Source organism: Mycetomoellerius zeteki, unplaced genomic scaffold, assembly GCF_001594055.1.
Source record: "Mycetomoellerius zeteki isolate Tzet28-1 unplaced genomic scaffold, Tzet1.0 scaffold182, whole genome shotgun sequence".
Classification (NCBI taxonomy): domain Eukaryota; kingdom Metazoa; phylum Arthropoda; class Insecta; order Hymenoptera; family Formicidae; genus Mycetomoellerius; species Mycetomoellerius zeteki.
Genome location: NW_017256778.1, coordinates 1303889 through 1330448, shown reverse-complemented (window position 1 = coordinate 1330448; position 26560 = coordinate 1303889). Strand labels below are relative to the sequence as shown.

The following is a 26560-nucleotide window of genomic DNA, read 5'->3' as shown; positions in this document are numbered from 1 at the left end:
ACGGCGTGGTAGAAAGAAAGAGAGAGAGATAGAGAGAGTGACGGGGAGGAGGGGAGAAATAGAGCGAAGGAAGAACACAAGTGATAAAGGAGGCCATTTTTCACGGCGTTCGTTCCACGTTCGGGACCGATCGAGGCTTTCTTTTCGGCGTCGCTTGTCAACCGTGATCATGGTGCGATTCGCGAGTGCTCGAATCGCATCGCGGATTTCGGATCGCGGCCGAGCTAACCGACATTAGGCGGCGTTCCGCTTGAGTGAGTTATTCGCGCGGTATTATGAGCCTTGGCGGCGACGCGCCGGTGACGCGTTGCCTTCCGAAGGTGGCGATCGACACGACGATCACTGTGTGATAAATCGATCGTTGCAACGTCGGATAACAAGAAGGGAAGAGGAAGAAAATAAGCGAGCGGAGAATGACACACGAATGGCGTTACGTCGCGTCGTCGTCGTCGGTCGACAGCGCGTGAGTTTCTCGCCGGAAAGAGAGTGAAGTTGGCCGCGTATCGCGATTAACGCACAAACGGACGGAATAAGGCAGCGCAGCGCGCGGAGGAAGGAGGAGAGGGCACCCGTCGAAGACACACTCCGGGCGTTCGATTTCAACAGCTCGCGACAAACAGGCGTCGCGAGCGGGTGCGCGACGCGCGCCCGCGTGCGCGCGGGCCCGTGGCCCTCGTGTGTCCCGTGGAGCGGACAAGCTGAGTACGACGCGAAGTTTGCTCCACGCGTAGGTTGCCGTAAGGTCGAAGCGACGCATCGGACGGTGTTTTAAACTCTTCCCTCGGGCGCTTTCGCGTACGCGGTGACCTCGGGAAGGCGCTCTACGCGGAATCGTCGAAAAAAAGGTAAACAGTTAGTCGACCGGGGGAGGGGGGAGAAAGAGAGAGAGAGAGAGAGAGAGAGAGAGAAGGACGAACGCAGTGTCGAGTTCGAAGAGTTTCAATCTTGACGCAAGGTCGCACCGGCACGGCGCGGGGTGTTTACGTTTTAATATCGCGCTCTCGTGAAGACGTTACTCGGCTAGCGACGGCGACGGTCGTGGTGTCATCACGAGCGTCCACGCTCGGGCGGACAGCGAGTAACGCGAGCGGTGACGTCGATGATCGTGCCGCGAGAACGCTCTCCGCTCCGAAGAGGTACGCGCGGCACGCCACTTCTGCTCGCGGTGTGAGCTAACCTGTCGGGTGTGCGCGATCCCGAGACGTTTGTATACGTTACGCGAATACTCAGTGATCGTTCTCGCGCGGGACGGACGCGGAGCGTTGTCGTAGTGCGCGAGCGCGGCGTGTAACCGCGGCGATACCGCGCGCTCCGCGGTGCAGTGATATCATCGGCGGTGAGGTGTATGTCGCGCAGCGCGTGTCGTGCTCGTATCGCGGAAAAGTAAACGGAAGGAAGGAAGGAAGAAGGGAAAAACCGAGAGAGAAAGAGAAACGTGACGTGTGACCGAGAGTGAATTATCCGCTTTGAACTTCGGTTCGGCGAGCGCAGCTTGGAAGAGGGAAGCTAAGGGGAAGAAATACGCGGTGAGATAATCTGCAGGCTCTTCAATGTATCCTTGGTACCGGGATAGCGTCGCGGCTGCGGCGGCAGCTGGCCTCGGCGGGCCGGTTGGCGTCGTGGGTTCCGGATTCTGTTCCACTGGTCCCGGCCAAGGTGCTACCACTATAAAAACTGAGAGCGGATACTCCGACTGCATGCTCGCCCTCGACTATGTCCAGAGTAAAGTAAGCGAATACGATTTATCTTCTTTCTTCCGTACATCCCGCGTTTTGCACGCTCGGATTTCCGAGATCTTTCACCAAAATCCAAAGGAGACTTTGGAATGTTTAGGCCTGATGTTTGTGACGCCTTGTAACGTTTAAACGCACCTGTTTGCATGCCTTATTCTGTTCAAATACAGAAATCGTATTCTCTAAAAGTGAATTATTGTATTATTACTGATTACATCAGTTATAAGTGTAGCACTGAAGTCATCAGCGAATATTTACTGTTTTTCAGTAATAATACACTGATTCATTTTAGAGGTTATGATTTTCTGCAGATTCAATCTGTAGAAACCATAACTTCTCAGAATGAATCAGTGTATTGTTACTGAAAAACAGTAAATATTCGCTGATATTACAGTTATAAGTGTAGCACTGAAGTCAGTGATAATATACTGATTCACTTTTAGACAGTACATACAGTATTAACGCGAGATGATTTTATGCGTTCAACGACACATGCACGTTGAAAACACCGGAGCGTCGTTTCGGAAATCTTCAGCTTTTAATATTGGCTACGTTAAGCAGAAAAAACAACTTTGCAAGTGTTGTAAAATTCTTTAATATAATTGATTCATATATTTAGATCCAGCGAGAAACTAAGGGCAAGATCAATCATATGAAAGAATTTTACAACAGTTGCAAAGTTGCTTTTTCTGCTGAACGCAGCCGTTATTTAAGCCGCATTCAGAAACTTTATTCTAATGCATCCAGACATTATTTTATTCTTGTTCATTGTTAAATTTATATATCAAATTGTATCCAATTTGAATTATTTTCAATCATTTCTATAGATCGACCCATTGTTCCTATTCAATATGTCATTAATTTAACTAAAACAATGAAGTTAAACAATTTAATTCAAGAAAATGTATTAAATTTAATTCAAATTTAATTTATTATTTAATAAATGCATACGTTAATATGGACATTGTTTACTTTGAAATTAACTACAATAATAGATTGATTTACATTTTATAACATGTTATTTAAATCCCAAAGGATTGAGTTGCCATTGTTTCTTTGATATCTAAATGTTGTTCAATAAATGTTAAACAAACATAAAATGATATGTTGATGTATTCGGGCGAAATTTCTGAAAGAGCAGTCTTAATAAACGATATTCATAACTGAAATATATGGCTCCTAACGACCCTGGAGTATTTTCCTAATTTTTAAATAGTGTAATAATTTAGAATAATTTTATGTTTCACAATCTTATTTTTCACAGTTCCTATCTATGTAGACTAATTAGTGTACTACATTTATTGTCAAGTTTAAGTATTGCAATTCTTGCTCGTAGTTGAAAATTTTAATACTAAAATTAATAACAAAAAAACTATAAGTTGAAAGAAACAATATCTCGAGTAGAAATTTGTTTAGGTATACCGGATTTAGTTTGCGCCGGATCAGGACCAAATACAGGTCTTGGTACACGGAGAGAATTTTGTTTTAAAATTTACCCCGAAAATATGATAAGAGAAGAAGAAGAGAGAAGAGAGAGAAGAGAGTTGTGATATAATATAATATTTTAAAGATTTTTACCATGCACTTCAGTAAAATTAATCAAACTTATTTTATACTTTATTGTAGTTTTATTAATGAATGAGAGAGATTTACATTAAATTTCTTGAAAATACATTGTTGTCCCATGACTATTATATTTTCAGGGTAAACTCTCTTAAAAATTCTCACCGTGTAAGGTTTACCGGATTCAGTAATTGTGTGGGACTTCACCATATGCCGAACAAAAATTTAATATTCAAGTAAACATCATGAAAACTCTTTACATTCCTGTCGTCCTTATCAGGTCCTTATCAGGACCGGTTTGGGTAGCTGAATCAGGGTCGAACGTCAAATCATGCAGGACTGACATGATTTCTACCTGATCAAATTTCTACTCGGGATATGTTCTTTTAGCATCACAAAAAATACGTATTCCTGTTACAGTTTAATGTTCGAAATCAGAAATTACGAAATCAAAGGTATACGGGATGAAAGAGTCAAATTGTAGATTCGTGATTTGATAATTTTAAAATTCATCGTTTTTCAGATCGTCGGATCAGAATTGCAAAAAAAAGGAAGAATTGAATTTTTATGATAAATTTTTTGATTAAATTTAATGCCCATTTCTTTTGAATAAGAATTTAGAAACAAGCTTAATTATAAATAGATGTTTAACTGCAATAAAATAATAAGTAAATTTTGGAAAACTTGATATTCCAAGTAAACAAAGTTAAACATCTTCTTAAAATTTAACAATAAATAAATTCAGATGTCGCAATAAAAATTTTACTCCAGATTTATAATTGTTTACGTATAAAATGTTCAACATTATAAATTTGCGATAAACGCTGATTCGTTATCAGGTATTCGCTATATTTATGATATCGTAAAATTGTAAATTTGACAGTGACGGACAAATCGTAAAATTGTAAAATTGTTTGAAAACCGAAGCGATGAAGAGCTATTAGAAATTCTGGTAGTAATACATTCCTTTTATGAAATAATCGTCACGTCGCGACGACAAAGAATGCTTCATTTTGGATATTGTCGCCGATGCTTTAATCCCGTTTCCTCGTTGCTTTGTTGCCGATCGTATAATGCGGTATTTCTTCTTTTTGACATTTATACGACGACGGATAAACGAGGCAAAATGTGGCCGCCTCTTGCCGAGAATCCTCGGAATGTAAACAAAAATTCTTTTAAGACTACTCAGAGAATTTATACATAAATGGTTGTAATCATCGACCTATAGTACTGAACGGAACATAGTATCGAAACCATCTTGACAGACCTAGAAAGAGATAGAACGATATTTGGGTAGTAGCGACCAATAGGACAATAGTAGAGAAAGAGTTTGACCAATAGGACAATAGTAGAAAAAGAGTTCCGTGCCCAAACATTTACCTTTCTCTTTCTAGGTCCGTCAAGACGAAAGATCAAAAACATTTTGCCGCATACTCCGTCCAGTACTATATGTCGATGGTTGTAATTAGGCCTTTTGATTGAATATTAGGCTTGTCCTTTTGCACCAGTTTATCTTTTCTCTCCAGGAGGAAAGAAGAAGAAGAAAGATGAACTGGTGCAAAAGTTTAGCCAAAAAGAACAGGCCTATTGTTGCTATAATCCAGATTAGATTTCTAAGAACTCATTATGCAAAAATTTGAACTAAATTCTAACACATAGATTCTAATGTTGGCTGTCTAACATGTTGGCGATTTTTGGCACTGATACAAACTTGTATCAGAACGAATGTGTAATAGACATGATAAATGGTTTGCGCAATTTTTCCGCAGCGAGTAGACAATTATTTCGAGGAGTATTTGTTATTTAGACTTTAAAAAATAATATATTTTGGAAAACGCAAGTTGCTATCAAATTTTTATGAATTTACATTCAGGCTGATATAAATTATAAAACATTCAGATATAATATATTTACAAATAGTAATTTTAATGTAACTGTTAAGCAAGTAATCTTGATTGTCTTGTTTGACCAGTTGTCTATTATATAATAGTATTATTATTCATCTCATGTTTTATGTTCGTAACAAAGTACGAAAATGACGTTTACACGCTGGTATTTATCTTCTAATCACTGAAAAAAAGATAAGAAGAAAAGGAAAGAAAATAGACATTGCCTAATATGCATAAGAAAGAATACAAATACGATATTATTTATGAATTCAATACTAATTCACATTTGCATGAAAAATTAGTTTTGTTTGACGATATAATTTTACGTTTAGCAACTAATTTTTTTTAAATTTAATTATAATTTGTAATTTGAATAATTTATCATTAATTGTGTGGTATTTTATGTGTCTATTTTAGATTGAGCTAATATCTGAGTGGTCAATTATCAGATGTATAATAAATCCTGTCTTGATACTGTTGTCGTGGAGCATAAAAACTTGGAGCAACTTCTTTCTTTTTTGCGGCTGTTGATTATACTCATAGCCGGCACAATAATAACGTCATAAGATACTCGTAGATGAAGATTAATACCTGGATAATCGTACAGTAGCAATGAACTTGATATTTCAAAAGAAAATTACTGCAACCGCGTTACACCAATTTTCACATGTCATTTGCTTGGAACGAAACATCTGCAAATATATATGCGAATCTCTGCACGATATTTTAAAACTATTTTTCGGTAATTTCTTCTTACTACGAAATTCATATTGAATAATAGCATTTTGGCTAATATTTTTTAATTGTTATGATTAATATTTTTTGTAATGATGCACGTGCAACACACATGGCTTTAATAAAAAAATGTAGCCTTTATTCGAATGAATTCGGTGTCTAATTTCAAACGTTTGAATTTGGTGTTGCACTTTTTATTGTATACCGATGGCGAGCGAGAAATTGGCATTTAAGAATGATCGATCTTATATCAAAGAAAGTTTAATTTAATGATATAGGAAGAGAGTAATTACTGGGTAATTTCCTAAAAGCAGCAGTTTCCGAAAGTTAAATCGAAATATAAGTGAGAATTCTAATTTTTAACATTTGTGATTCGCCTTCCAATCCATTTATTTACTTCGTTTTGTACTGATTTGCCTCGTTTCACTTGGCATTGCCTTCTTCTCGGATCCAGATGGAGAGTTAATCGTAATGAATTATCGCGTTAATCTTTCGATTTGCTTCGTATATTTTCTTGCGAACATTGTAGACGGCGCGTATAAGAAATACTGACGAACTCGTGCCGCAGCTAAATCGACAAGAAGACCATCCGGTGTGTCAACTTGTGAAAATGATTCGCGCATAAAAAACATCGAGCTTGTACTGTCAAGTGATCTAAAAACAACAATAAAGCGTCATTAACGTGTCAACGATAACTTTCAAATTTCTCATTTCGAAGATTTTCCTGCGTTAAGTTAACAATTCGCAATTATCACGGTGGTACGTAATAATCGAGTATTATCTTACAATCAAAGCATATAGAAAAAAAAGTTCAGTTTCCAAAATTTTTATTTTGAAAATAGCGAAGGAGTTCATGTTTCATGAACAACATTGTGATAACTATAAGGATTTAACTATAAATGGCTTTTTTCTGATGGATGGTATAAACGCATTTTTCTCGGTTCTGAACGTGTAATAACATTGGGATGGGACGTAATGTACAATAATATGTGAACGCTCGTTTTTGACAACATACGGCTTGATAGCGAATTACCTTCGGCGCCGCGAGCGATATCATTATCTGCTATATACGATTTTATCGTTCTTCTCAATTGCACCACTCGCGAGCCGTAAAATCGCGGAATAAAGTACTTACGATTTGCAATTACATATTCACGATTGTCATCTTTGTGTAATTTTCATGTATTTATTTCTCTAATACATACTGTTTTATGCAAATAACCGAGAAAGCTCTTTTGAAATTCTCGGCGAAAACGCGGTGAGTTTATTCGATATCACACCCGGTCTAATCACAAAATTCCGTGCAATACTTTAAATTGCGAAGCTTTTTTAAATTATTATTATATTATACATTCAATGGTAATCGTTTAATAAGTACCTAATGTATGGTAGCTGTTAATTATTAACGACGGCAATTAAGTGGAGTGTTGACGACTCCGGCGTCCATTAACGGGTGATTAAGATCTAGGTTCGATTATAATTTCTAGCAATTAGTCGTACGGTGTATGTAAATAGCATCAGCTTTTGCACTGATTTCTTTATAGCATTACTTTGCTGCTCTTTAGTATTTATCAATGCAATTTTCTGCAAGTCATTTTTAATATCTATATTTTTTTATTAAATTGCATACAGGATGATTGATATGATTAAGTGATATGAGAACGTAAAAGTTGTGTGATGAAAACGTATTGTTATAACAAGAATCTATCTTCCTTAATTTGACTTAAACAAGTAATAAAAATTGAGTAATTGTTTAAAAAATATAACATAATAAATTCTACTGAAAAAATTTACTAAATCGTAATACGTATTTTTTTAAATAGTATTAAGTAAACGTTTACTTATAATAAATATTTATTCATTAAAAAGATGATTAAATCAAATTAATGATTTTTGTAGAAGATAAATATATGTTTATATTTAGTAAATATTTACTTAAAACTATTCAAACAAATATTTAGTATCTTTCAGTGCATATAATACAAAAATTCGAAACATTGTCTTTTGCAATAACAGAAGTTCGTTCAATTTTTTTTGTCTAATAATATTTGCTTCATTTAGCAAAAAAATAATATTACTAGTTTACACGTTCACATGCTACTAATTTTAGATTTGCATAAATTGCTTAATTAGTATCTTATTAAATCCTAACGTGATAGACAGATAAAACTTAATTCTGATGTAGGTGTGCAAATGCCGGTAGATAATTTATAGCGTGCCCACGTGATTCGCCATAATCAGAAGGAAACTCTCGAGAGTCCGTTCCGCGATTTAACGAACCACATCGTACGTTGTTACCAATAATTATCGGGCCATCGAGCGGTTTTTTGCCGCGGGTCGATTACCACTCCGCGCCGCCGGGTCACCATCCAATCCGACGACTTTCGTTCGGCGTGTGCGGAATAGATTTTCCTGCGCGATGTCGGTCAGTAAATTAATGGCCGGGCGAAATTAATATCGCGCGCGCAACATATAATTGTCCCGGCAATCAACCCGTTTAATTATGTATATTATATGTCCCATACGCGACGGGGGGCTCTTCGTGACTCTTTGTTGCGCGCTACGTTCCTTTACATTTTCCCGCAATAATTATTTCCGAGCGTGAGCGCGCGAATGATGCGCATTCGACGCGAATAAATTACCGGGAAAGCGCGACGACAGCTGATTATAAAAATGATTACGGCGTATATGCGAAAGCCCATGGAGCCGTGACTAATTACCTCCCCGACAGGGAAATCGCCACCGCGATCTGGAAGTCAATTCGGGTTTCTCATGTGTTTATGATAATACCTTCCATCGATATCTAAATGTTCCCCTTTTGGGAATGCATCGATGCGTACATCGCTATCTCTTTCTCTTTCTCTTTTTAGAAATGTTATGCTATTTTGGTTTGGCCCTTTCACTTTGGGTTCAACACGCTCTTTTTCCCTGTTAAGAAATACGAGGCAAGAAAGCCGGCAATTCTTATACTTTGCATGCCGGTGACGTAGATTTACGTATCCTACGCCCTCGCGGTGAAGCCAAGTAAAGTTAATCTATCTTTTCTACTGTATCTCGTGCTAGTTTATATTACTATATCAATATTAAAAAATTTCTGGTGCGAGAAAAATTTTTCAAGTATAAATTGTATAATTAAGAATATTTTGATACTGTATAACACAAAAAAATAAAATATGCATGAAAATGTTATGCCAAACGTAACTATTAAAAAATATAGAAAGTTGCGAACGTTAAGTTCTTCTATTTAGAAATTATTCTTGGACATTTAAAAGGCTAAAATATAATTAAAGTTTTATTTAGCCGTTAATAAGTAATAATACTGTAATTTAAAAATTTCTGTTTTTATTATGTATTCCTCAATTTTTTTGTTGTTTTATAATCTCATTGAACGTTGAGGGAACGGTTTCTTTCAATATACAAGATTTCACTCGAAAACTGCATTGTAACGTTATATGCTTCGATTGGCTATTTAACGGGATTGTCTTGTGAATTCGCTGGATATAAACGTAAATAGGATAAAAAAAAAACTGTCGCTTGGTGTTCGGCATTAGTAGCAGCGCGACGGCGGTTTATACTTCTTGTCCGCTTGAACGTGGAAACGGAGATGGTTCCATAAAGACCGAACGAAAGAGAACTTCATTGGCTCCTCTCGACCATTGGCAAAAACGCTCTGAAAGTGTAACGTGCAACCGATTTCCCCTTCGTCTTGTCTCACCACTTTTCCATGTAGCCACCATAAGTACCGTGGTCCGTTCTTTGCAGATCGAGTGGAACGATGGTACTGTTTCGCGGATAATCGTACGTGTCTAAATATGCGAAATCGCTATTGTCATTAACATCTTATTTATTTATTTGTTTCTTCAATCTCTAAGTTTTTTTTATACCTATATATAAAAACAATCTTGAGGGATTTTTGAATTAGATTAATTCTGTGTCAATTTTTTATTTAATAATTATCCCTAATTTTTTAGCATTTTTAATGAAATATAAATTTATTTATAAAACTAATTAATCTTTACAGTAATAATTATCTGTAGTGTTGATTTTACATCGACAAATATAATTTATATTATGTTTTAGTGAAATATAAAAATAAGAATTAAGATCCGACCGTATATAAATGTACAACACACATACGTTTGAGAGCGCCAATGATTGAGATAATTAAAATTTAAAAATTAAGAATATATATTTTATTCATAACATCTAACTTTGACCGATTATTGGCACTCTCTAACGTATGAAATATAAGAAACTATATTTATTCCACCTTCATATTTGTATTTTGAAACTATATAATAGCTATTTGTACTATTTTTAATTACGATAAACTTTTTTATTGCTGTAAGAATGTCCATCTTTCCAAAAGCTCGCGAAACTCGTGCGGCGATGCGCGCTGCGAAAAGAAACAATCAGGATCGCTGACTCGATTCTCATAATTCGGAATGAAATTAACTGGCCGTGTTGATTTTTCCGCTTGGAAAGCCAACGACCGTTACGAGGGGCGGCTCGTTCAGCTAAGAAAAACATTATGCTTCTGGTGAGTCGAAAACACACGCAAGGAGTTCTCTTGCGTGCGGATTGTAAAAATTTGTTTTATGACTTTATAAAGATAGGCGGAAATATATCGTAGGTAAATATTTCTAACATTGCTGTAACATTGAGTGAGATGATTGTGACAAAAAGATAGAGCCATGAGTGAGTCTTAGACACCAACGAGATCGCCAACGAGAAAAAAAAAATTGACAGTTATTATTTACCTATCAGACAGTTATTATTTGATAACGATTCTATATATAATGACTAATAATTCTATGTAGAAAAAAATATTGCGGCATAAATCTAATTTAGCCGATTATTAAAGACTCTTGTTGACTGGTATTTCCAAAGATTTCATGACACTTCACATTTTATAAACGCTTTGATTGTTAAGTTAACACTAAATTAGATATACTTAAATTTATTGGCGTTGTTAACGATATACGTGTCCGTTTTACAAAAATATTCTGAAACTTATCACTTTTTTTTCTCGTTTCCGTTCTTTATTTGTATGTTATTAGAATGGAACAAATGGCATGTCGCTTTTGCAAATATTCCGCATTAAATAATGTTCTTTGAAACAATGATTAAAAAATTTTTCTTTTTTGAAGTCAGTGGCAAGAATTTTTCATTATTTTTGCTGTAACTATTTTGAACTTTATTTGACAGAGATTTGATAGAACTTTTCGCGCTCCACCCTAACAAGGGAACGTTCCAAATTGCAAAAGCGATATTAAAAAGCTAACACTTTAATCAATCGAAAGATCACGTTTGAAATAGATATTCTAGATAGTCAAATCTTGGGACCCTGTAGATTCTGTACTCGATTTGATACAAAACATATTTAGCCATTTTAACTTTGACATAAAATATCTTGAGAACAATACATTTTTGGAAAAAAATGTTTCAAATAAAAGTTGTAGAGTTTGAAGAGAGCCATTAGATGAGTTACTTAGATTTTAGAAAAAAATTAACGTGGGCCTTTTATTGGGTCCAAAATTGGCTCTGAACCCAAAATCTAAGTAGCTCATCTGATGGTCCTCTTCAAATCTTACAACTTTTATTTGAAACATTTTTTCCAAAAATGTATTGTTCTCGAGATATTTTGTGTCAAAGTTAAAATGGCCAAATATGTTTCGTACCAAATCGGGTACAGAATCTACAGGACCCCAAGATTTGACCATTTAGAGTATCTATTTCAAACGTGATCTTTCGACCGGTAGCGTTAGTTTTTTGATATCGCTTTTGCAATTTGGAACATTCCCTTGTAAGTATAATAAAGTTAATTATCAAATATTAAAATGATAGGTGTAATGACGAAGCGAGCGATTGCCGATCTGACGAGCAGTAAACTCGCGCAAGATTTTCAAGTTGAAGGCGGCCATTGGCCGTCAGGGCTAGGCATCCGTAAAAGGTTGCTCCTGGATCCGGGCGGCTTTCCAAACTTGGCGGACCCAAGGACCCTTTTGCACGGTCCGTTGCAAAAATGGCTCGGACGATGCATGACTCGCGTTTCTCTCTGCCATGTAGTTCCATCTAAGTTCAAGGCAAATGACACTCGCTCGAACGATTCAGACCGAGGTATCGAGTTGACAAACGCGCGTGATACGACAACAGCTGGGTTGGATAATTTTACGAAATCTGTCACGTGCATTCGTCGATATAATGCTTCGGCAAACAGATTGTAAGTTAACTCGGAGTCGATTTTTCAATCGGCACGAATTCTCGTCAGTTTGACTTATTTGGTACCGATTTGTTACGGTTAAAGGCCCGAATCGAAGCGACGATAAAGAGCGCGACGGGAAAGCTCGCGATGTGGTAGAGGATGAAAGGGCTCGGTTGCGCCGAAAGAGAGAAGCGCTCGAGGTCGCGGCCATTACGGCCGATAAACAGCTCGAAATATCGCCGAAAGAAGAATTCAGTGGTAATGGAGCGGCCGGGCAAAAACGTGGTCGCGCGCAAAGAAAATTAACGGCAAAAGGGAAGAAACGAAACGCGCGCGCACCTACGTGGCCTATCGAGAAGAAGAAGTCTCGGCTCTTGGCACAAAGAGGCGAAAGAAGGGAAACGAGGAGTGACGGAGGGCGGCTGCGGGAGGAGAAGAAGAACAACAAGAAGGAGAATGCGTCGAGCAATAGCGGCCGGCCGACGGAATGACGGGCGAGAGAGAGGAGGGAGGGAGGGAGGGAGGGAAGGAAGGAAGAAAAGAAGAGAGGAAGAGAGGTGCGATCGGAGCGTGCGCGTCCAAGTACTGCGGAGGACGTTCGCGATGCATCTTCCTCTCTCTCCTTTCTCCGTTCTTGCCCTCTTCTCGCTCGCACGTCCGCCATTCTGTCCCTCTCTGGCTCTCTCTTTCTCCCTTTCTCTCTTTCACTCTGTTTATCTACATCTCTCTCTCTCTCTCTCTCGTGTTGTGGTGACTTGGTTCTCCAGGTAGTTCGTCCTCCGATTGGCGGGCGTGGACGCAGGTGCGCGTGGGTGGGGGAGGCGTGGTACCCACCTCCTATTGGCTACCGGGTCCTACCCACACCGGAAGTGGGGCGATGGTGTAGGAAAGAGGGTAGAAACGAAGGGGGGCAGAAGCTAAAGGCAGCTCCTCCGCTCGAGCTCAAGCCGAGGGGGCAAAAACAATATCGCATCTCGCGCGCAACGCCACAAAAACCTGCCAGGTGGCATTTCGCCTTACCTTGAGGGTTACTGCCTCTTGCACGCGAACATATACACACATACGTGCGCGTCTACGTGCACCTACGTTATACCTGTCTATCCTGCGAAACCCGCGTCGCCGCCATGCTACCAAGTATCAGTAAAGGGATGTGCCCGCACCCCCTTGACTTCTCGATCAAGAGGATCAAATCCAAATGAAAGTTTTATACGCTTCCCTCGATTATGATTTAACACAGGGCAATTCGTCAAAGTCTCAAAGTTTCTACGTTTGGTAGAACCTTGAAAAGAATTTAGGATAAAATTCGATTATATACTATTGTATAATAAAGAGCTAATTGAGGTATATAAAAAAATAATTTTTCTAAAAATTATCACCAAATTTTTATTGAGGAAAATTTTTGGTCTTTTAAAAGACTTGTGTCAAATTCAATACATTCCTAAATTTTGCTGAATGTTAAAAACATCTAAGTTTAAAGCATTTTTTATTGATATCTACATATATTTTTTCTAATATAAATTGTACGAATTTATCATAAAGTTAAAATGTCTTTTTGTTTTAATTCTCGAATTTATTTTTAATGATAATAACTGCATTGTTAATACCATTTTATGTTTATTACATTTAGACATGACGGTACTAATCATTTGTTTTCTTAAATTCTATTATTTAAATTAATATCGAAAGAAAATTGGTTATTACTAAAATTTTAAATTAAGTTGATAATCTTTAATATCATAATTGTGATTTAAGTTGTTTTTTTTTTAAAGAGAAATTATTTTATGGAGCATTACTAGAACAAAATTTATCTTGAACTAAGAAAAATTCGAAAAAAGATTAATGGATGCGTATAGGAAAAGAATGACAGTTAAACCATCACTATTATTGTTTGGCAATTGTTAATGCCGAAATGAAAGAGGAAGAATATATCGTGTAACATTGAGAGGAAAGTTCGTTATTTCTGTAAAAGAGGAAGTGTTATGCAATGCCTGTTTTAAAACGATTTAATTGCATACCTTAACATTAAATTTTCCGCAATGATAATTTTCATCTTGAATATTGTGATAAACATTTCGTCAAAATTAGAGGTATGCAGATAAGCACACGATGCATAAGTACAAAGACAGTACAAAGTCTAGAAAAATTTTATATAACTCGTATATTTATTTCATATATTATATAAATGTAATCTTACGTTCCAATACATAGTTATTTAATTTAAATTTATGATAGATATAAACTAGTGCTTTTGGAATTTTGTTTATTCATCTTGTTGTATGAAATGCACAAAGTTAATATTCATGTGTTTATGCGAGTCAAACGGAAATGCCGGCACGATGCTTTTGAGGCTTTTAGTTAGCACATAAATCTTCACGAATAATAACATAGCCATCCATTAGGACAATTTTTGACAGGTTGGTAGGTATAATTTAGATTGAGGAAATAAATGGAAGAAATAGGGGAGACGAATGCAGGGAGAGGGCGAATCGAATGTGAATGTTTTAGCAACACGAAAGAGAGAGCATCGAGATGAAAGCGATAAAGTATACGTCAAACGAACGTGGAGTTGATCGTGCACCGCACGAGTAGATAGAGATTAACATTGGCTGGTTTGAGATGATTGTTCATTTATTGCCAATCGCGATGTATCAGCTGGGAGATAAAGATACACGAAGAAAAAGAATTTTGCTGCCGTTGCAAATAAACCATAGCATCAGAATTTGTTACTTGATTTGACAGCGAAATTTGATTCGTTTAAAGGTCTTATCGAGTAAATTGGTTCATAAAAACACGAATTTGCTACGCAGCGAAGTAAAATCTAATCACAGTAAATATACATTTTGCTGTTATAAGAATAATATTTTATTATCATAGCGAAATAAAATTTGCAGGTTTCAGCAAATAAAATTAAATTTTTGACAAATCTTTTTGCTATCTGTATAGTAAAGATTATTTGTTACGACGACATAAAATATGCTGTACCAGCAAATTTCTTTCCTGTGTGTATCATTGTATTAATATACATTGCAGCGAATATATATATATATATATATTATGTGACGAAAAGTAAATGCACTGACAGAATCTCGATCTGATTATTGGAAATTTGGAATATTATGATTCACGAAACATATTGAATAATGAGACACTTTTTTACTAAACCACTGATTGCAAACGATTAAACATATTTGATATATGCAAAACGTGCTTCGTTTAATATTTTCCATATTGCCATATATTCGATATCAGTCGTGCATGAAATTGAAATATTTATTATGTTTTATATTGATATGTACATAATATATTTCTTGTTGTAGTATTCATTGTATGAATTTATCGTAAATTTAAAATGTTTTTTGTTTTAATTCTTGAATTTACTTCTAGTGATAATGACCGTATTATTAATATTATTTATTATGTTTATTGCTCATTTAATGTTTATTTCCTATTGGTAGTCTAATTTCTATAATTTGTATAACAAAGAAATAGCGGCAGTTTAGTGAACATTGAAAGATGCACGTTGTAAGAGCATTTAGCAGAAATTTCGGATGTAAATCAGCAATTCTTTACCAATCGATATTAATTATGATTCAACTCCTATTTTAATTGCATATGAAGCTTTCTTATCGCGATGACTTTTGTCTTAAATAATTAAATAATAATGCATTATGCTTTTACGATACTAATCACTTGCGAAAAGTGTGGATGATATAAGATGCGCGCCCGTGCAAAGATCGCGGGTAGCATTTTAATTTCAGGCCGTACCGGAAGGTGTAATTTTCGAATTATCAGTATCCATCGCGCGTCCGCGGATAGTTTGATAATTGCAGCCTCTATCCGCGATGCGACGCCGACGGCGTGTAATAGCGAGCGATTTCCGTGATCCTGTCTCTCACGGCTGTTCGTTTCGCAAGAAACGAAAAGACACGTATGCACACTACGGCACGTATGTTCTGTCTGTGCGTAACACAGTCGACATATCGTGCGATCCACGAACGTTTGAACAATGGCGAATAGCGGCCACGGGAGCCCCATGAATAAAGATCAGAATGTTTGTACAACGATCGTACGTGCCGTCTCTCATCGCGAAATCCACCGTGAAACGCGATTACGGACTGTCGCGAATTACTATCGAGCGGTAGAATTTTTCGCACGGTTGTCTAGTAACTTTTCAAAATGCCGTAATGTGAGGAAAGTGGATTTCTGTATAATCCGACTTCAAAATCACACGGAAAACAAAGTTTTTCTGTGAAATATTTAAAAATTTAGCTACACTGAAAAAAAATATAGTCAATTTTAACAAATATTTAGTTCAATACTGCCAACTAAATATTTATTAAATATAAAGATATATTTATTTGTTATAAGAAACATTAATTTGATTGAACAATCATTCTTTTTACTGAATAAATATTTATTTACTGTAAGTAAATGTTTAGTTGGCAGTATTGAACTAAATATTTATTAAAATTGACTATATTTTTTTTCAGTGTAGATACAGATCTAAAAAAAAGATCTAAAAGATTGGCTGCTACAGTAAACTAGATAGTAAAGCATTTTAATTGGTTGCAACAGCCAATCTTTTTCAGTGTGGTCCAAACAAAATTATTTTCAAATCTGTATCTAACTAAAATTTTAAATTCTTCATCAAAACCATTCTTTTTATGCAGGCATCAAATGTGAGAATCGTCATTTTTAACTTTTTTCCTTTAGATTGTAGTAGTCATGGAAACCTGCTTTCTGTGATATTCTTCTAATGATTTTTTTAAGTTTTATGATAAATGAGATTCGAGAAAGGTAGAACGACGTGTTTTCGCGATAGTATTCGCCTTACATTCCAATCGTTCGGCCGCGCGATAGAAAGTAACAAGCTGCATCGGCTGATTCGGGTCGATTCGGTGAGGGTATAATTCCGTGCGCGGTTAGGTATACATTAATCAGACAATTAATCGTGTAATGGCTTTAATTGGACCCTGTTAAGTGTCAGCGGTGTAATCTTCGCCGTAGCATCTGCCTTATCTACATACACACTTCGCCTTGTACGGTCCAGGTAAAGCCGAGCGGTGGCCACATGCAGTAAAACGCGGACTCCCGGAGCGGTTGTTGAGATTATAGATAAGTATTGTGAGATTTAGTGAGATATCCGATATCGCTTGATAAGTATGGCATGCACCGCTTGTAAGCGGCAGATACCTACGTCTGCTCCTCTCGCCGACACCGTGCGACGCGACAAAACGATATTTGCTTCCTAGCTTCCTGTTTTAAGTAGGTAGCCTAAGTTTGTCAGGATATTTATCTTTAAGAAAGAACCCCCACACCGATATTAGAAAATGTGGTTTCAGTTGAAATGACATCAAATTAATTGAAACTGTGATATTTTTAGTGATAGCTAATAAGATGCCGATCAAAAGTTTACGCGCACCATAAAAAGTAAGACTTTGCTGTGGCACCATTTAAAGTTTAGTTTGCTATTTTGGGTCTAATTGAAAAGTATCTTTATCTACACTTCCATATTTACACAGTTAATTTTTTTAAATATATAAATTTTATATTTTTTAAATATATAAATATATAAATAAAGTATATAAATTTAAATATATGTATAAATTTAAATATATGCATATCTGTTATTGAGAAGCTTATGTCACAGTGCGTGAGGGCTATTCCATTAGTATGTCTAATATTATTATGTATGGATACATGTATGAGTATTTATACATAAATGCCTATATAATTAAAAAAGTAAACTGTGTACTGCAGTAAATAAAAATATTTTTCAGTTTGATTAGACTCAAAATAGCAATATTTAAATGGTTACAGCAAAATCTGCTTATTTTTCCATTCAAAATAAATATGTGCTTATGGGGACTTTTGATCAGCATTTAATAAGTTACAAAATTACAGTTTCAGCCAAAAAAACTAGCAATAGTTAATTATTTAGTTTTCCATTAATCTTTTGTGTTGGATATGTGATAATATATAATATAATATAATATAATAGCATATAATAGCATCCTTACACACAGAACTATTTTTTTGAAAATAAATCTCGCATAAATTAGAACTTGAGTAAATAAGTGCAAATAATAACTAAAATGTATTGCTAATTTTTCTTTTATCTACATAACAATTGAATTTTACTCAGTGTATTTACGAATTTTTTTCGGAAATATATCAATTACATTTTTCCCTCGTTAGATGTTGCCGAATTCCCACGTGCGCGAGTCAAGCGGCTTATTTGCAGAGCTGGTGGAATCTCGTTCGGGATATAATTACAGAGCACGGACGGACGTATATAATTCCTCGTGACTGCATTTTGATCGTAACTTTCCTCGTCGTAATCGCTGTAATTCGTGTCAAAAAGTTTAAACATTCTATACGCGGCTGATTAACGCTAATGATTACTACATTTACAACGGAAACGGAAGTAAAAAAGATCGAGAAAGAAAGAAACGTGGTGCGAAATATTAAGTTCGAATAGAAAATCGTTGAAAACGCTATTTATTATCATTTCGCGAATTTGCGGATTATGAAAACATATAATCACGAATTGATGCTTAGTGACATTCGAGCTTATTCGATCGTTCCAATTTTGAGCAAATTTAAATACGTCTTTAATTGAAGCGTACTATAAATATACTCTATTATCTAAATAAATGGATGTAATAATTTTTTATTTAGCTAATTAAACCCGAAGAATTTAATTCGTTACGAGAACAAATACATTACATTGTTTGTGTTCTCTATATTTACGAGCTTGCAACTTTTTAACGAACTTTACTTTTTGTTAAAGTGTACAAGAAGTAAGCAATAGTTGGACAAGGTTCTTTCACAGTTTCTTATACAATCGGACATTATTTCAATGGATACTATAAATTTTTACAATCATTTAAACTTGAACTTGACTTATTACAGACTGAATAAGTACGTCATTTGTGTTCGTTATATTATTTACATATTTGCAATTTTGTTTATATTTTTTATCTAAATAGAAAAGGCATGATTAGATGAGATCCTTAATGTTTTTGACGATTCCCTATTCAATTTGGTAATATTCTATAAAATTTGGTAGTATCTTTTTTTTTTTCATTAAAATAATAGAATTTTTAATGGAAATATTTTCTGCTTGCAGCTTGAAATACATCCGTATATATAATATATTTTTAATTCTATGTAATGATTTCACGACTGAAGTCTTTCGCGTCGCGGAAGATATGTCTGTACCATCCAAGCTTCTCTGTGCTTGGGAGAACGTCAAAACGGTTCTGAGTTCTGTCGTAGCATGGCGCTAGCAGGCACGTCAATACAAAAGCATGCCTGTAGCGACCTCGGATCGGGGAACACGTGCAAAGGCGCGCGTTCACGTATGAAGCTACATAAGAGTCAAAGAAATATACGTTCTTTCAGAATAAGCCTCGTTCGCGTATTTTTCACATTTCGCGTAACATCTGATGTATTATCTAATTTTTTACAATATTACTCTATACGAAATGAGCGTCTGGAAAAAAAATTGTCGCCCATCGCTTCAACATGCATACAAATAATAATAGCGAAAGTATGAAGCGTATACCGTAATTTACGTTGGACACTCGCGGGATAACTTTTCGCTTGCTCGCTTGGAACGGCGAGTAAATGCAAGAAAAACAGATGTGGGCGTGTAAAAAGTACAAAACGAGGGACCCAAGAGAAATAAATTTATTTAAAAAAAAGACATTAAAAAGTATCACGATCGATACTCGGGTTTTTTTCCGGGAAGAAAACGAGACGAGAGAGAGAAGGGGGGGAGGAAGCACGAGTGGAAGGTTGTTTCGTTGTAATCTGAAAATTGATACACACGACAGCGACGACGCTCGTCACGCTGACTTTTTCCAGCTAGAACGCGAGGCGTTTCTGCCTCGCCGAGGTTGCATTAGTTTCACGCTGGAATAGGTCGCCTCGGTTGCATTTTTTACATGCGACTGCTCGTCCTTCCTCGCGCCAAAGGTCGGATTAGTGTCGTTGCACGCGCGCACCGAGACACTTCTTGGCACACTTTGTCCCCCGCCTTTTGTTTTGTATTACCCAGCCCTTATTTTAAATTCTCTTTTTTTCTTACCGTGTCGATGCAGCTATGCGGAAAATCGATCGCCGATAGCTCGCGCTACCGTTGCGCGATGTTAATTTTAGAGCGCATAAGCGACAGCCGCGTTGCAACGTATCATACGTGCACACGTTCTTCCTTCTTTTTTTTTTTTTATTAAAGCCGCTAATGGCTGCGAACATTTCGACGTGCACGAGGTTATTTAATCTCTACCTGGTCTTGGAAAAATTAAAAGCTTGAAGAATCGTTTTTTTTTTTTTGTAAATGTTAATCACGTTATATTAAGGGATGCAACCGGTGGTGTATAAACTTAGTAGATCTGAAATCTCATTGTTTTTATTATAATGTTATACATCGAAAAAAATATTTATGTAAAATTACATGATTATGGTGAGTTTTTTCCGACCCAGCATAATCATGTATTACTTAATTAAATATGATTGTAAAATTATCTAAATAACTGGAAAATTACATAAATATTTAGGTAATTTTCCAGTCATTTAGATAATTTTACAATCATATTTAATTAAGTAATACATGATTATGCTGGGTCGGAAAAAACTCACCATAATCATGTAATTTTACACAAATATTTTTTTCAGTGTTTAGCACTGTTTGACTATATATCTTTTTTTAATCTAAATATTTAAAAACGTGTAATTTTTATTTCTTCAAGAAATGGCTGAAGATAATTTGGCTGACTTTTATCTTTGTCACTTCGCTTGATGGAAATGTAACAAATGTTTTAAGAACAGATGTTTGACAGAGATCGCGCATTTTGTTCGATCATCGTTGCGACATCGATAGATGAAATAACAAAGGATTTAATTAGCAATCGCGGGGAGATTCGCGGAGAGAGAGAGAGAGAGAGAGGCGCGGATGATTAAAGGTCAAGTTTCCAGAAAACCAGTTTGGATTATATCTGTTCAAGGCACGGACTACCAACGCGCGCTTAATGATACAGGGAATTTTTCGAATGCAGTAATCTCTATTTTTGGGCGTTGTTTCCACATCCGTGATGTGTCAAACTTTCCTCGTATAAGCAATAACTAAATAAATTATCTCGCTTTCTCACATTTAACACTCTGAATCATATTCTCGCACTGTTAATCTAAATAGTTATCGTTTATACACTAATAAAATATCAGAGGGAATAATCATTAACTCGCATTGTCATATTTTGCTAAAAATCGGATAAATATTTACACTATTATATTATTGATTAGCAAGTATCAGTGTACTTTATGATATCTTTAACGATTCGGTAAAATTAAAGATAGCATATATTCAAGATCCTATTTAACATATCTAATTATACTTTAAATATTATTAGCTAATTAGATTGGACGCACTATTACACACCAGTGCATGTTAAAGCTGTTGTATATTGATTTAATCTGAATGTAAAATGTAAATATTTTGATTTATAAAATACATATTTTACTAACAGCATAATAAAGTGTATTGAGGATTTCGCGGTTTAGCATTAGAAATACCGAGCGGTCATTATTGACCACTTTTATTTTTTAGACTTATATTATAATATTTCTTGTGTAAAAAAATAGGATTCTGAAATTTTTTTATTTTAATAATTATGTCGTTCACACTGATGATTTTTTTTATCACTTTATTTATTTTCACAGTACCTAATGTATTCGCTTAGTCAATGATTAAGAAAAACTTTGGTACTTATAGTGTTAATCCGTTTCTATATTTATATTGAACACACATCTTTACGTTAATTTATGTAGGACAGCATGACGGCTTTAATGTATAGTACGCACTGAGTGCGTCCCACCCATTCGCTATAAGTACCAAATAAGTGTAGACATTCGTTTCTTATCACGTATCATTTACAATTGTAAATTAAACTATTGATCTGTGACATGAGCAGCTCGCGTAATTCCGACGTTGTGAAGTGGCCGTTGCGCGATTCCTATGTAAACGAATTTTGGCGGATCGGGTCCAGCACGATGAAGAAGTTAGGGGCCGGTCTGTACACGAGACAGTGAGGCATTGTTCCAGGCAGTGTGATGGCCAAAGAGTAGGGTTCTTTCTTCAGGACGCACATCACTGAAGAAACGCGGGACGACGAGACGTCTTGCATCGCGCTGCACGGTACGGTGGTTACGTTCGAGCGATGTGCCTCTCTAGTATAGCCGGGAAGAGGAGGGTATCTTCAGAAGTTACGACTCCATTAAGAAAGAGGAAGGGGGGCCGCCGATTTTTTCGAGTTCATTTCGGTCCGCATAAAACAAGCTGTTTAAAATGCACGGGCGTAGGAATGCAACACGGTCCACGTCGCGACCGCGAACGAGCTTTGGCGGGGAAAAGATGTGGGAAGCGCTGGAACACAAGTCGTCCCAGAGATAATTCAGTCATTAATGCTTTATTACCGCGATTGGCTTTGCTATATTAATCAAAATTAATTATAAAATGATTATAATTTAAAAAATTTTAAATTATTTTAATTTTAAATTAATTAATTATATATTATCTATATAAATAAAAAAAAATTGTATATAAATTATGTAATAATTATATCTCGTTATTTATCTTTGATCAATAATTGTGTGATGTTTATCACACAATTATTGATTAGCATATTAATTGACGTTATTTAATTTGATGTAATCCAGAGAATGAAAAAAAATAATATGGATTAATTTTAAATGACATACTTTGGGTTAGGTGTTGTTAGCTTAATGATAGTCATTATACTTCTTTAGTTTATAAGTTATCACGTACGGAGTCAATTGTTATTAGCAGCCGGAATTGATGTCCTATCGTTTCAATCATTAAATATTTCGCGCGACCTTCCACAGACTTTTCTCCAACCTCTTTTAATTATTCGGTTAAGTGCTTGTTACTTAATGTATTATTCGACGTTTATGATAGTGAAAAATAATAGACATCGAGTGTTAGTGCGAAGTCGCGGGAATGCATCGGACGAAGATAAGCGGCGCCGTTGTCGATGACGTTAACTCGCGCACGACCTTTCAACGACGGTCCACGTGCACATGCCGAGAAAAGAATTTTTCGCCTTCAAAAATAATAAAAAAAGAGATCATTATCTTTATTGTAGCACAATGATTGAAAGATCGAGAAAAATTCGTCGTTTCTCATCATCCGCGCTGAAGAAATGAAATCAGCAATGGAGTGATCGAAGGGTATCAGATCTTGACTTTTAGAAGTTAGAATTTGTATCTAGTTCTACCAGTGTAGATTAATTTTTACTTATTCTTTTTCTTTTTTTGATTCTGAGAACCAAAACAGATAAAAAGCAAATTAAAAAGAGATTAAAGTTAATCTACTCTCTGAAACTTTTTGAATAAATCTTTCTCTGAAGAGTGAAATCTCACTCTTAAATATTGAAAATTGAGTCACTTCTTTTTCAAGAGTGGCTCAATTTTCACTCTTTAGAGTGAGATTCTATTCCAAAGAATTTAAAGAGTACATTGGTAGAAATGGACGTTAATAATGAATATAAATATCGTGTAAGAAAAGAATGTCAGTTCTCAAGTTACGTAGGAAAAATGACAATGAGAAGAAGCCCTTTCCCCTTAGATTGATGAGGTAAGGGCTAGATATATGGCTATTACTAAAATACTTTTATCAGACGAGCAGTTCGCGAGAATGAAACGAGCATGGTGAAGAGATGAGAAAGACGGAAAGAGAAGGAGTCAAGATGAGGCGGGGGTGGAGTGGTTCACCTCCTATTTACAGGACATCCGCGCCACTGGGCACCGAGACAGTTATGACTCCTCGCTCTTCTTGGACCCTGCCGGTTGTTTTGCGCAGCTCTCTCGTTGCTTTTGTTCCGTGTTGTCCGTCGCGTTGTTCTTGTTCAGAGTCCCGTCGCCCCTCTTCCATCGCGAGATCGTTCTTCGACGTTCTTCTTCCACGGCTTCTTCCTTCTTCCTCCTCGGTCACCGACAGCGGGCTTTGATACCAACAGCGCCCCTGATCTCCTGCCCCTGTTTCCACAGTGTGCGCGTGCTCCTCTTTTCTTCCAGATTCATGTCTCCCTCGTCCTTTCTCGGTCTGCTTCTCTTCGTCTCTTTCTGCCTCCTCCTCTTCCTGTCCTTCCTCTCCCTCTCCCGCACCCGTCTTTCCCGCGTCCTCGTACACTTCGCCCGGTAGTCACCTTCTTCTAGTCTCTTTTTCCCCGCGTCGAGCTGGTTTTTTTGCCGGCTCGGAGGCAAGTCCTGTTCGAGAATGGGGAGAATGGAAGGACGGGGAGGAGGATGAGAATGAGAGGATGAGGCGGAGGCGCTTTCTCGCTTGAAAGGAGCCGACGTTACGTACGGTAGCCGGCCAGACTGTACCCAATTATTCCGGCGTGCTATACTAATGCCATGGACCCCCTCGACTAACCACCCCTTTCTTTCTCTCCTGTCCTCATAATGCGATAGGGCCTCCGACTTCGCCGACCGTTCGCCAGCGATGCCGACGGCGATTTCTTCGGGCGACGAAAGTTCCTCGATCTTCAGCGTTGTGTCCACGATGGCGTGAAATCACTTAGCCAAATTATCCTAAATCATAAGATGACATACTTGGCAGTTAATTTGTTGACTGTTTAACAATTTTGTTTGGTGCATGTCTATATTTTCTGTACAAAATTAAAATTTTATTTTTTTTTTAAATTAAATATAATCTACATTTATTGATCTATATTTATAAATAATCATAAATCATAAAATAAATTTAATAATTAAATTATCAATTAGATCGCACTATTTTTAAATATATTACATTTATTATCATTTTCTGATATAAAATAATAGACATGCGACTTTGACTAAGACTTATCAAACACTATAATTCTTTGATTAAGTTTATTTACGCATTCTCGATTGTGATTGTGCCAACGGTGTTGCAATATGTAAGTTGTAAATTATGTATATCCTCTCTCATTTTAAATGTTTCGTTAATGAGGCTGCATTTCTCAACATATGCGATACTCGATTATTTTTAATATCTTTTACGAGAAACATCCCATCGTTAAGAAAAAATATCAAATGACCACAATAAAACGCCCGCGCCGTGTAGAGTCATGCGTGAACCATTCGTGAATCATTCGTGTCGAAACGCCAGACAATTATCAATATGAAGGTCAAAACGAATGATAACACCGACTGACTGTCTCGAGTCGCTGATCCAGTCGCTGACCCCAGTATTCCAACTGATGTAGGACGTAGAACCAAGATCCTTTCTTCTCGCGCATTAACGTCCTCGATGTCCTCGATGCATAAATGAAAAAGCGTACATTGAAATAAATTCGCTACGTTGAATAATGAATCGAGGATATTCGCATGAAAATACTGGCAATATGTATACCTAATATGAATCTGTTTATGATGTAAAAAATGTTACGAGCAATCGACAGTACTATTAAAATAAAGTTTAACAATAAAATTAAATTAACCATCGTGAATACAAGCATTGAAGGAAGTTTATTAACGGGCAACATTTAAGAAGCAGTGTATAAAATATATAAATTAATATCGAGATATATATGAAATTAAACTAACATTCGCGACTGAAATGTATTTTGATTCGCTCCGAGAAACTTTACGAAGAACTCACAGTCTTTTCCCACTCCGAAGTCGCTCCTTTTCCCTCGCGGGACAGGACGATGACATTAAGGATTGTATTAATCAGGGACTGTCAGAGCGTGATTCTTCTCCGCGACTCGCGGAAGGTGGGTGCCGAAGGGTGGCAGCTCTGTGATTCGAGGAAGAAGAATGACAGAGCGAAGAGGAAGCGTGACCGGAGCTGGCAAGCTGCGAGAGAGACACGAGTTCTGGTTACGGTTTGCTAGGGCGGATCTGCCGATGACGTCGAGAAATGACACAAAAAAATAACGGCCAGACTATCTGGCACCGAGGGAGTTATACTTTTCTTTTGTCGCGCGTGTCTAGCATAACCGCTAATCGCAAAAATACTCTGCGATATTGCGCTTACACCGCTTGAGAATATTTCGAGTGAAATCGGTAATATCATAAGCAATGACAGGGTGCGGTCGCGATAAAAATATGCGTGGTTACATGTTTATGAGAAATATGTATTTTCATACGCGGCGCAGAGAAATTTTAATTACGGCGCGGCCATCAACGCTGCCGCTGCTACCGGTCGCAAAAATGTGGCGCAACGAACAGTAAACAACGACTTGCCGTCTTCGGGAAGCGCATCGGCTACCTAAGCTCCGGTTAATGCTCTTATTTGAAACGCTTCTGGTCAGAGGCGGTTATAATAGTGGCGTGGCCCTTAAATGGCCCCGTGTTCAACAGCCCTCAAGTATTTCCAATATCCTGCAGGGGAGTGAGATTCGTCTTCTTGTCTTCTTTCCTCA

At 36.7% G+C, this 26560-nt stretch overlaps 1 protein-coding gene across 1 annotated transcript in view; it reads left to right on the top strand.

Annotated features, from left to right (window-relative positions):
* Positions 1–1221: 1221 nt before the first annotated feature.
* The window catches only part of LOC108721769 (zinc finger protein rotund), a 155502-nt gene continuing 130163 nt past the window's right edge, over positions 1222–26560 (top strand). The window contains exon 1 of the mRNA XM_018446516.1: positions 1222–1727. Within this exon, the coding sequence (XP_018302018.1) occupies positions 1551–1727 (177 nt within the window). The 5' untranslated portion in view covers positions 1222–1550. The remainder of the gene's footprint in view (positions 1728–26560) is intronic.